Source organism: Salmo salar, chromosome ssa10 (genome assembly GCF_905237065.1).
Source record: "Salmo salar chromosome ssa10, Ssal_v3.1, whole genome shotgun sequence".
Taxonomy (NCBI): domain Eukaryota; kingdom Metazoa; phylum Chordata; class Actinopteri; order Salmoniformes; family Salmonidae; genus Salmo; species Salmo salar.
The window spans coordinates 21877219-21890329 of NC_059451.1; the positions used below are offsets into that span (position 1 = coordinate 21877219).

General features: G+C 41.0%; 1 protein-coding gene across 2 annotated transcripts; it reads right to left on the bottom strand.

Annotated features, from left to right (window-relative positions):
- Positions 1-59: 59 nt before the first annotated feature.
- mbd3b (methyl-CpG binding domain protein 3b) lies at positions 60-7111 on the bottom strand. Of its 2 annotated transcripts, none has more exons than XM_014216367.2 (7): positions 6823-7111; positions 3713-3872; positions 3326-3463; positions 3095-3185; positions 2635-2812; positions 2258-2401; positions 60-1728 (listed from the first exon to the last, which is right to left on the bottom strand). In XM_014216367.2, exons 1-6 carry the CDS (start codon positions 6834-6836, stop codon positions 2263-2265), a joined length of 720 nt encoding a protein of 239 aa, XP_014071842.1. In that variant the 5' UTR covers positions 6837-7111; the 3' UTR covers positions 60-1728; positions 2258-2262. The 2 variants fall into 2 exon arrangements, with proteins under 2 accessions (XP_014071842.1, XP_014071841.1); XM_014216366.2 differs by lacking the exon at positions 6823-7111 and adding an exon at positions 5790-6489.
- Positions 7112-13111: the final 6000 nt, after the last annotated feature.

Below are 13111 nucleotides of genomic sequence, written 5' to 3' on the forward strand. Positions count from 1 at the left end.
AGTATCAAGTATGGCTCATCAAAAGAGACAAAAACTGACAAAGGAAAAATGAAACCGCATTACTGTTGATATACCGATACATTTTATTCAGTAACATAAAATTCAGTTCAGCCTGCTGATGTGGGATAGGGATCTTATTGAGCTTGACAATTCATACAAACTTTGAGAAATGTGGGTATATGTAGAAAGCGCAATTCGTTTTCTCAACACTGAGAATCATTGGGCTGGATTTAATCTACATCGTGGAAAATCCGCACTATAGCTCGATAATTTCTTTTGACTTAAAAAAAAAAGGAATCTTTATTTAAGTAGGCAAGGCCTACTGGGGAACGGTGGGTTAACTGCCTTGTTCAGGGGCAGAACGACAGATTTTTACCTTGTCAGCTCGGGGATTCGATCCAGCAACCTTTCGGTTACTGGCCCAACGCTCTAACCACTAGGCTACCTGCTGCCCCAAAAAGGCATTTAAAAGACTGCATTCATGGTAAACGCTGCATATGTCGACGGAATGTCAAAAAAATTACCTTTAAATTCAACACAGATCTTCCACGATGCGGATTGAGTCCAGCACTTAATTTTTATTAAAACAAAATCTGCTTAGTTTACTCTGTCTGGCACCCAGTGCACTAGATAACATGGAGGCAGCAAGTGTTGTGATGGCTTTGACCCATTATTGGAAACATTTTAAAAACATGTTGACTGAAGCATGGCCATGGGGACAAACATGCATTGGTATAGCGTTGCTGTTTCTAGCCAACAACTTCAGTGATCACAATGAGTGTTAAAATGAATAAAATCTACACAATGCAGGAGAGAAGGGTCGAAGTCACTTCTACACCATTGTACCCATTTTAACCATGTTCAGTATGACTTCACTCATAACTCAGTGTCATGTGGAAACATCACTAGCTATTGAGAAGCTGGATATGAGGCTATAACAAAAGAACTACAGTAGAATACTGCAAGACTTTCCAAAATCACATGAACCATCTTTGGTCAATACTTGGTAAGGGGTTTGAATGGACTACATTACAATGACAAGAACATTTCCTTGAGAAACGATTCAATCATTTTTCACTAATACTCCGTCCTGTGACTATAACACATGCTTTGGAGTGCATCATTTGGGCAAGTATATTGTTCCCGCTCATCAAAGCCTCTCTCACATAGCCCTGTAAACTGAACCAAAGTACCCTTACACTATGGTCCATCGATCCCCATGGAGTGCATTAGAAACCCAGAAAGAAAAACAGCATTCACTACTAATTGAAAATCTCCAAATAGATTTAAAAAGTAGTTGGTTTTTTGGGGGGGGGGGGTTGACATGATTGTCACAACATAACTCACATTCAGAAAATCCATACAATGTCTTGTAAAAAATAAAACTACATCATTGAACACTGAATTTGTCATACTGTATGTAAATCGCTCTCCTTTCACTCTGTGCTGTCAAAGTTATTTGATGCTCTCTTTTTCAAAAGAAAGATTGATTATTAGCTAAATGATTTGATTCAGAATGGCTCAGTCCAAGTCCTTTCTTAGTGCTGGAGCCAGAAGAGCCCAACCAGCGGGCGAGTTGGGCAGTAGGTAGGTACGTAAAGCTTCAGAGGGGTAGGAGGAGGAAAGTGGGCAGTTCTTTGGTTGGATTGGTACAGGGTTCCCCTGGTTTCATGGTCCTGTGATAAGGTGTTGAAAAACCCATCCAGACTACTCTAACTCCCCATCACCCTGGAAGAGAGGAGAGAGAGGAAGAGATTTGTTGATATGGCAAAACAAATGGAGACAGTAAATCATATTAAAAATGTGTCATCCCTTGGGTGGCATGCTTTGCAGCTCTGAAATTAAAATACTGACATCTATTGAGAAACTGTGGGAAATCCATAAATGCTGCACAAGCCTGAACAATTTTATTTTCAACAAAAGGAGGCCGTCAGCACTCTTTAAAGGTCCTTTAAACCAAACAGTGTCTGTTCCAGGGGCGTAGGTATCAAAACGAGAATACTGGAAGAGACAGACACTGTAAAACAAAATAAAAAGAGGAATACATCCAAAACGGAGGCTTAAATACAGAGGTTTTATTGGGCATCATGATTGTTCATTGTGCAGAAAAGTGCAGAAATTAAAACGTTTCGGCATCAAGCCATCATCAGTGACAAACATCTATATTGAATCCTCAGTTTTGGATTTATTCCTCTTTTGACAGTGTGCGGGTCTCCATCTCTCCCAACAATACTGACACCTTTGAACAGTAGCCTACCTCTGCTATACAGTCTCCATGTCGTCGTTGTCCTCCTCGAGTGAGTCGCCCTCGCTGGCTGCTTCCTCCACATGAGCCAACATGTCTGCCATTAGAGCCTCCTCCAGCTTCTTCCTCACACTGTACACCAGCTCCTCCTGCTTCCTGCACTCACCATGAGCCGATAACACACCAAAACATTTAGAGATATGGACTGAGATGAAAATAGCAAGGGAAAAATCAGCATTGTGTCATAATGTTCAAAATACAATTCCATTAATGTATTCAGTTATTCAATTTATATATTCATTAAATGACGTCAGAAATTCACAGATGTCAATACTTTCGGCACTGATAGGACTCCACAGATCTAGTGTACACTCCTGTGTGTAGCCTACCTGATGTCCTCGTCAGTGACAATGAAGGCCTTGCAAAGGGGCTGCGATGTGTTGAGCCACACCCCTGGGTTCTTCTCCACGGCTGCAGACAGCTGACCGGTGATGGGGGCTGCACTGGTGTGCAGGGCGCTGGCTATCGCTGACAGTAGAGTCTTGTCTGTACATCCAGGTCCAACACCTGGAAGACAGACAGGTGTTCACAATCCCAGTAGTGAGAAGACATTAAAAAATAACAGGAAATGGGGATCATACTTGTCTCTCTCTCTCTTATATTTCATTCATTTAGCAGACGCTCTTATCCGACTTACAGTAGAGAGTGCATACATTTTCATACTTTTTCCCCCCGTACTGGTGCCCTGTGGGAATCAAACCCACAAACCTGGGGTATCAAGTGCCTTGCTCTAACAACTGAGCCACACGGGACCCCAGTTGGTAGAGCATAGCCACACGGGACTCTTACCTTGAAGACCTTTAGGCAGGTCCATTGTCTTCACTAGCTCCTCTGCGATGTCAAAGGCATCGAGACCACCAAGCTTCTTCTCCCAGAAAAGCTGTGGACAAAACAAAAAACAAATACAAATTCATTTAGATTTGGTCTCATTAGTCAAAATTAGCTTCAGGAATAAAAGCATATAACTCAATGTAACTGTAGTTTACATTACACAGCAGACAGGCTAATGGCTGTGTTCACCTGTCTCGGCTGGTCGACGGCTTTCTGTGGATCTGTCTTGACTTTGTTGCTAGGGTGGTTGGTAACCTTGGTGACAGGTTGCTTAAAGATGGAAGCAGTCTGTCTGACGGGGAGCGATGTGTTCAGGTCTGGCTTGCCCTTGAAGACGCACAAAGAAACAGCCGACAGTGACAACCAACATTATGTTGCCACAGTGCTGTTCCTGAAATACTAGATAATATTAGATATGTGGGTTATCCTTAGCACCTGGGAGAAAAGTCTTCAAACACGTTATTCTGCATTCTTTTTTCTTCTAACGGCTGGTTTGACAGCAAATAAGGGTGCAGTCATTGAGAAGAGTTTGTCCAAAGTGTCTAGAAATATTACTTCAGAAGACAACCCTCTCACCTTGGTCTGATTGTTGTTGTCATAGCGCAGTCTCTGCCTGTTCTTGTTCAGTTTACTCATGAGCATCTTCCCCGTGCGGAAGTCGAAGGAGCTGAGGTCCATCTGGTTGCCAAGGTAACGAGCCAGCTGAGGCTTGCTCCGAAACTTTTTCCCGGTTGGACTAGGTGTGGGGGGACGACAACAGACCACAGTGTTAGGCTATGGACAACTGACCAGGGGATAGCAAGAAGGGAAAAGTAGAGAGATAGATACAGGTAAGGTAACTGACAAAATAATGGAAATACTTGAGTAAATTAGGGATACAAAGTATATTGAAAGCGGGTGCTTCTACACAGGTGTGGTTCCTGAGTTAATTAAGCAATTAACATCCCATAATGCTTAGGGTCATGTGTAAAAAGGTTGGACAGGCCATTATTTCGACTACCATGGTTATGCCCCCATAGGATGACAATGCCCCCATCCACAGGGCACGAGTGGTCACTCAATGGTTTGATGAGCATAAAAACGATTTAAGCCATATGCTATGGCTGTCTCAGTCACCAGAACTGAACCCAATTGAACACTTATGGGAGATTCTAGAGCAACACCTGAGACAGCATTTTCCACCACCGTCAACAAAACACCAAATGTGTTATTTATTGTGGAAGAATGGTGTCACGTCCCTCCAATAGACTTCCAGACACTTAGAATCTGTGCCATAGTGCATCGAAGTGGTTCTGGCTCATGGTGGCCCTACGCCCTATTACGACAATTTATGTTCCGGTTTCCTTTATTTTGGCAGTTTTCTGTAGATCAGGAAAGCTGCAAACAGACAGAGACAGACAGGCAAACTCTGCAACAAACAAGTTTTAAGCTGGAAAAAAAAACGGTGACAGAGTAGATGTTAAACAAGATATCATGCAAGAACCAACACAGCCAAGGATTTACTATTCATATGGAATTCATGTGTAAACAATGAGTCTTTGCATAAGCATTTTATTTATTTAACAACAAAACAATTTACCAATTGTATAATAAACTATTTAAGCAGTAGAATACATGTTAATGTATTGTATATTCCCAAATGTATAACCAATTCGCCATTAAACGTATACAATAGTTTCAGATAAATGACCTTACTAACATGTTCCCGAAGTGGTAGTGTAGGGATAAACTACTGGGATACAATATAACATGGGCAATCAAGAGCAATAAATGTTGCAACATTTCGAACGTTCGATTGGAAACATTGTTTCAGAATGAATTGTAGCGGCTGGTCGCCTTCTACTGCCTAGTTAGTTGTCAGCATAACGGCAGGGCCCATTTCACCTAGATCTTAATCCGTGGACAAAGGCGTTGATAAATCAGCAATAGAAATGCATACTCTGCTATAATAACCAGTTATATCTCAAATACGTAGCCTATTGATGCACTGTTTATTTGTGATGAATTAGGATTTTCTAAAACATTTCAAACTTTGTATGATTGACCAAACTATGGAAACATCCGTGCTTTCTGATAATTAATGCAACAAAAAAAATCTTGCACTTGCTTTCAACATCATAAATTGACACAATTCACTTGAAAATACGGTGCGTGCATCACACCACAGAATCAAAATGCGGTATATGGTAGCCTGCCACAAACTATACAACCGACCCGCTTCCCCTCACCTAGCCTAAAAAATAACAAATTGTGGTTTGATGTTTCTTCCTCTGTGGCTATTAAACAATCGGCTAGTCGACTATTTAATAGTTAGTTCCTCTGGTCAAATAAAAATGATAAAGCTATTGTAAGGACTTTCAATGAGGCTAGGCTATTTGTAACTAACCATAACTAGGTTGACAGGTTCTTAGGCCTACATCCGCTAAACATTGGTTACCGAGATCCTTATCCAACAATTATGTAGAACTACGCTGAGAGGTGGCCTAGTTACCCTGATGCCACAAATAGAAGAGTAATATCGGCTACTCCCCTCCCCGACTTTCTGTCTCCAGGTCACCCCCCTCCAAGTAAACCCAGAGCCCCAACCCCCTTGTAATACCGCCCGTAGACCACATTCGCCTGAGCACACCCTCCTCTTTCTCAGTAACGTTACCTAAAATAATAGACATCGCTTTTTCCCGCAGACAAACCCGACTTTCTGGTCACTTCTTCGATCTGCCAGCCCTTGGGGAGAGCCAAGCATTCCCACCTTTTCTTCTCCATGTTCTCCTGTGAAGTGTTCAGTGATTCTCTTAGCTGGCGTTTTTATATTTGGGGTAACATTTCGTGTTTTATACAATGACTCCGTCCATTAGTGACAGAGGGCTCCAACACTACTCATGGGATCTCCCTCCCGATGTATCGCAGCTCTTTGTCGTAGACGGCAGCATATCGCTCCGCCGTAACCTTTAGCCATATCACTGCCTACCTCAACAGGGCAATGAGGGCTGCATCCGCAACACATTGGACCGTCGCCAACATCGCATTATTGAATCCTGATCCGATAAATCATTGGTTTGACGCGCGCGGTAGCCGACGCGAACGCTCCAAAAGTAGTGCATTATAATATAGCCTATCCCCAAAATATGTATAGATTACCAATCAACATCAACAAAGGAGATTATTCAGGCAAAGTTTCACATAGGTGAAATTCGAGAACGCCGTGAGTCCTTTTTATCACGGCAAAACTCACTTGTCATTCAGTCGTTTACATAATGCTTTCTATGAATGGACAAAGTAGGCAGGCGCTTCATAGGTTGAGATGGCTACATTAATTACATTACTTGTTTGAAATATTCGGTATAAAACAATTCTCTATTTAGAGAACTAATTACTAATCTATCTCACGAATTCCTTACCAAACGAATTGCTCGTCCTATTTTGAAAAAAGAAATGCATCGCTATTAAGAAAAGTTAAACTGCAACACCAATAAGAAGTGTGTAACTACATTTGGAATCCCTGAACACTACCTACAGTTCAATGGTTTGCGGATACACTCGAGACCACCGAAACGCCTCCCACACGAAACCTTTCATCGATGACAAAATAGTATTTTGCAACAATGCATTCCTAAAACAACACATTTAATGCCAAAGACAGCAATATCAGAAATATAGATGGGTATTACTTTGTGTAGGGTACTTACTCGTTTTTGTCCATCTCGCATAATATCTAGGTTTCTCCCTTTCGGTCTGTGTTAAATCCCTTCTCCCCTCCTTTCACTCCCCTCCCCCTTCAATGAGAAAAATGAAAGACATCCGCGCAAAAACAGAATCGCCCCCAGATTAAACCTGATTGTTAATAATGGATATCAATGGGGGTTTGAAACAAAGTCGCCCTGTGTGTTTCAAATAGTCAATGTATCCAACAAGAAACGCAAGACAATGTATCCTTTATGATAGTTGCATGTGACATTTCAGTTACTATATTTCTGACTCTTCAGAACAGCCCACATGTGTATTATGTAGCAAGGAAGCGTAAAATGAGTCATTAAACTGTAACAGTGGTTGCTAGTGGTTGTTAATTAATACCACTTTGTATTTCAGTTGGACAACGTAGAGTGTCAAATACATTTTTATAGACAATATTTTACAAATGACCAGTTTCTCTCAGTGACTGGCTAACCAATTATTTGCAATTCCATTGAAATGGTTGTAGCATGTCCTTATTTGGAGGATATAATGCCTACTCTTATTTGATGCGGTATGAATGTTAACTTCACTTCAGTAATGTTAAACAAAATAAAAACATATTTACAAGCATTTTTCAACCAATTGAATCTATTGGTAAAATACTTTACGCATTAATAAATATTTTGGGAAGTTCTCAAAATAACTTTCACACAATCGTATCAACGAGTTAGCCACTCAAACGCTGCATTAACATATTTTGAATGATTGTGAATGTGTAGAATAATGACAAAGACAGTAAGTAAATGACATTTATTCACATTAAATAACAAAACAGCATTCAAGCTAAGATGACATCCTTTTGTGCAAACCCCTACAAGCCCTGTGTCGGGTCATCCCACTTTAGCCAACGCAGAAAGCGCAAGCACTCCACCCATGCCCATCTCCAAGTCGTAGTCCTGCAGACAGACAAACACTCAGTCATTAGCAGTAATATTACACAAATATAATTCTTTATTCATTCATTCGCAAGCATATCCTTAGGGGACGACTGAAAATTGTAAGTTGTTAAAGTTGGAATCCACAGCAGAAACCGCGCTACTGTTGCCCCATGGGCATTGTTTCAGGGGTTTTATACTATGTATTTAAATACTGTATTGTAAACAGCTCATTCTAATATTTCTACTACTGTACATTGCATTTTAGTTACACAACGTATATTTATATACCACTGTACATACCATTACTAGTACAGCTTGTGTAAATCCATCTTGTGTATATAAAGTGCATTCAGCAAGTATGCATACTCATTGACATATTCCACATCTTGTTGTGTTACAACCTGAATTCAAAATGGATTAAATATTTTTATGGATGAATTATATATATTTTTCCCCCCCCTCACCCATTTACACACACATTACCCTATAATGACAAAGTGAAAACATATTTTTTGAAAATTTAGCACAATTTATTGAAAATGACACCCGTGAGTCAATACTTTGTAGAAATGCATTTGTCAGTGATTACAACTGTGACTCTTCTGGGTAAGTCTAAGAATTGTCCACACCAGGATTGTGCAACATTTGCCCAGTATTCTTTCCAAAATTCTTCAAGCTCTGTCAAATTGGTTGTTGACCATTGCACCATTTTCAGGTCTTGCCATACATTTTCAAGTAGATTTACTTTGCAATTGGAAAGTAGTCTGACCCCTTGACTTAAAAAAAATTACATTACAGCCTTAATCTAAAATGGATTAAATAATTCCCCCCCCTCATCTATCTACACACAATACCCGATAAAGACAAAGCAAAAACAATTTTATTTTTTGCAAAATGTATTTTAAAAAAAACCTGAAATATCACAAGTATTCAGACCCTTTACTCAGTACTTTGTTGAAGCACCTTTGGCAGCGATTACAGCCTCGAGTCTTCTTGGGTATGACACTACAAGCTTGGCACATCTGTATTTGGAGAGTTTCTCCCATTCTTCTCTGCAGATCCTCTTAAACTCTGTCAGGTTGGATGAGGAGCATCGCTGCACAGCTATTTTCAGGTCTCTCCAGAGATGTTCGATCGGGTTCAAGTCCGGGCTCTGGCTGGGCCACTCAAGGACATTCAAAGACTTGGCCCGAAGCCACTCCTGCATTGTCTTGGCTGGAGCAGGTTTTCATCAGGGATCTTTCTGTACTTCGATCCATTCATCTTTCCCTCGATCCTGACAAGTCTCCTAGTCCCTGCCACTGAAAAACATCCCCATAGCATGATGCTGCCACCACCATGCTTCACCGTAAGGATTCTGCCAGGTTTCCTCCAGATGTGACACTTGGCATTCAGGCCAAATAGTTCAATCTTGGTTTCATGAGACCAGAGAACCTTGTTTCTCATGGTCAGAGTCTTTAGGTGCCTTTTTTCCCAAACACCAAGTGGGCTGTCATGTGGCTTTTACTGAGGAGTGGCTTCCGTTTGGCCACTATACCATAAAGCCCTGATTGGTGGAGTGCTGCAGAGATGATTTTCTTTCCTGAATGTTCTCCCATCTCCACAGAGGAACTCTGGAGCTGTGTCAGAGTGCCCATCGGGTTCTTGGTCACCTCCCTGACCAAGGCCTTTCTCCCCCGATTGCTCAGTTTGGCCCAGGCGGCCAGCTCTAGGAAAAGTCTTAGTGGTTCCAAACTTCTTCCCTCTCACCCTCCCAGAGGACCTGAGCCCTAGCACAACTACCTGGCCTGAGGACTCCTGGCTGTCCCCAGAACACCTGGTCGTGCTGCTGCTCCAGTTTCAACTGTTCTGCCTATGGAACCCTGACCTGTTCACCGGACGTGCTACCTTGTCCCGGACCTGCTGTTTTCGACTCTCTACCGCACCTGCTGTCTTGACCTCTGAATGCTTGGCTATAAAAAGCCAACTGACATTTACTCGAGGTACTGACCAGTTGCACCCTCTACAACCCTGCTGGTCATCTATGAACGTTTGAACATCTTGAAGAACAATCTGGCCTTAATGGCCATGTACTCTTATAATCTCCACCTAGCACAGCCAGAAGAGGACTGACCACCCCTAAGAGCCTGGTTCCTCTCTATGTTTCATCCTAGGTTCCTGCCTTTTCTAGGGAATTTTTCCTAGCCACTGTGCATCTGCATTGATTGCTGTTTGGGGTTTTAGGCTGGGTTTCTGTATAGCACTGACATCAGCTGATGTAAAAAGGGCTTTATAAATACATTTGATTGATGGAGGCCACTGTGTTCTTGGGGACCTTCAATGCTGCAGAAATGTTTTGGTACCCTTCCCCAGATCTGTGCCTCGACACAATCCTGTTTCGGAGCTCTACGGACAATTCCTGTACTGGTCAACTGTGGGACCTGTAATGTGGAAAATATCAAGGGGTCTGAATACTTTCCGAATGCACTGTAGACAGGTGTGTGCCTTTCCAAATGATGTCCAATCAATTTAAATGTACCACACGTAGACTCCAATCAAGTTGTAGAAACATCTCAAGGATGATCAATGGAAACAGGATGCACCGGAGCTCAATTTTGAGTCTTATAGCAAAGGATCTGAATACTGATGTAAATAAGGTAACTGGTTTTTATTTTTAATAAATTAGCAAACATTTCTAAAAACCTGTTGTTTTCACCCCATCATTATGAGGTATTGTGTGCAGATGGATTAAATTATTTTTTTCCTCATCAATTTTAGAATAAGGCTGTAAATGTAACAAAATGTGGAAAAAGGGGTCTGAATACTTTCCGAATGCACTGTAAGTCAAAACTAACTCGGCCACTCAAGAACATTCACTGTCTTCTTGGTAAGCAACTCCAGTGTAGGTTTGGCCTTGTGTTTTAGGTTGTTGTCCTGCTGAAAGGTTCAAAGACTTTGCCTGTGCTTAGCTTCATTCTGTTTCTTTCCCATTCTGAAAAACTCCCCAGTTCTTAACAATTACAAGCGTACTCATAACATAATGCAGACACCACTTTGCTTGAAAATATGGAGAGTGGTACTCAGTAATGTGTTGTATTGGATTTGTCCCAAACATAGCACCTTGTATTTAGGACAAAAAGTGAATTGCTTTACCACATTTTTTGCAGTATTACTTTAGTGCCTTGTTGCAAACGGGATGAATGTTTTTATTCTGCACCGGCTCCCTTTTTACTCTGTGTCAATTAGGTTAATATTGTTTTATTTTATCTTTATTTAACTAGGCAAGTCAGTTAAGAACAAATTCTTATTTTCAATGACAGCCTAGGAACAGTGGGTTAACTGCTTGGCTCAAATGCAATTAGGAAAGAAATTCCACAAATTAACAAGGCACAGCTGTTAATTGAATTGCATTCCAGGGGACTACCTCATGAAGCTGGTTGAGAGAATGCCAAGAGTGTGCAAAGCTGTCAAGGCAAAGGGTGCCTACTTTGAAGAATCTCAAATATAAAATATGATTCCATGCGTGTTATTTCAAAGTTTTGATGTCTTCACTATTATTGTACAATGTAGAAAATAGTAAAATTAAAAATGGAATGAGTAGGTATGTCAACTTTTGACTGGTACTGTATGTATATACAGTTGAAGTGGGAAGTTTACATACACCTTAGCCAAATACATTTAAACTCAGTTTTTCACAATTCCTGACATTTAATCCTAGTAAAAATGCCCCGTCTTAGGTCAGTTAGGATCACCACTTTATTTTATGAATGTGAAATGTCAGAATAATAGTAGAGAGATTTATTTCAGCTTTTATTTCTTTCATCACATTGCTAATGGGTCAGAAGTTTACATACACTCAATTAATATTTGGTAGCATTGCCTTTAAATTGTTTAACTTGGGTCAAACGTTTTGGGTAGCCTTCCACAAGCGTCCCACAATAAGTTGGGTGAATTTTGGCCCATTCCTCCTGACAGAGCTGGTGTAACTGAGTCAGGTTTGTAGGCCTCCTTGCTCGCCGCACAAGCTTTTTCAGTTCTGCCCACTCATTTTCTATAGGATTGAGGTCAGGGCTTTGTGATGGCCACTCCAATACCTTGATTTTGTTGTCCTTAAGCCATTTTGCCACACCTTTGGAAGTATGCTTGGTGTCATTGTCCATTTGGAAGACCCATTTGTGACCAAGCTTTAACTTCCTGACTGATGTCTTGAGATGTTGCTTCAATATATACACATCATTTTCCTCCCTCATGATGCCATCTATTTTGTGAAGTGCACCAGTCCCTCCTGCAGCAAAGCACCCCCACAACATGATGCTGCCATCCCCGTGCTTCACAGTTGGGATGGTGTTCTTCGGCTTGCAAGCCACCCCCCTTTTCCTCCAAACATAACGATGGTCATTATGGCCAAACAGTTCTATTTTTGTTTCATCAGACCAAAGGACATTGCTCCAAAAAGTATGATATTTGCCCCCATGTGCAGTTGCAAACCATAGTCTGGCTTTTTTATGGCGGTTTTGGAGCAGTGGCTTCTTCCTTGCTGAGCGGCCTTTCAGGTTATGTAGATATAGGACTTGTTTTCCTGTGGATATAGATACTTTTGTACCCGTTTCCTCCAGCATCTTCACAAGGTCCTTTGCTTTTGTTCTGGGATTGATTTGCACTTTTTGCATCAAGGTACGTTCATCTCTAGGAGACAGAATGCGTCTCCTTCCTGAGCAGTATGATGGCTGCGTGGTCCCATGGTGTTTATACTTGCGTACTATTGTTTGTACAGATGAACGTGGTACCTTCAGGCTTTTGGGAATTGCTCCCAAGGATGTACCAAACTTGTGGAGGTCTACAATATTTTTTGTGCGGTCTTGGCTGATTTCTTTTGATTTTCCCATGTCAAGCAAAGAGACACTGAGTTTGAAGGCAGGCCTTGATATAGAACTACAGGTAATCTGTTTAAAGGCACAGTCAACTTAGTGCATGTAAACTTCTTACCCACTGGAATTGTGATACAGTGAATTATAAGTGAAATAATCTGTCTGTAAACAATTGTTGGAAAAATTACTTGTGTCATGGACAAAGTAGATGTCCTAACCGACTTGCCAAAACTATAGTTTGTTTAACAAGAAATTTGTGGAGTGGTTGAAAAACGAGTTTTAATTACTCCAACCTAAGTGTATGTAAACTGCCGACTTCAACTGTATACATATATTTTTTTAAATGTTGTATAGGGCACATTTGTAAAAGAAACCGAGGTCTCAATGTCTTCCCTGTTAAAATTAAGGATGAATAAAAACATTTAAAAAAAAACATCTTATAACTTGTCTACGCAACCAATAAACGTTGATTTGTCCTTTGTTTTCTTGACGAATGAGGTGGGGAGCGTCGCACATCC

Excerpts from the sequence above, each read along its gene's own strand:
- mbd3b (XM_014216366.2), bottom strand. The coding sequence starts at position 5,899 with ATGGAGAAGAAAAGGTGGGAATGCTTGGCTCTCCCCAAGGGCTGGCAG. Across the intron at positions 3,873-5,789 it reads AGCGATGTCTATTATTTTAG|TCCAACCGGGAAAAAGTTTC; the intron begins GTAACGTTACTG and ends CCCCACACCTAG. Across the intron at positions 2,402-2,634 it reads GTCACTGACGAGGACATCAG|GAAGCAGGAGGAGCTGGTGT; the intron begins GTAGGCTACACA and ends TGGTGAGTGCAG.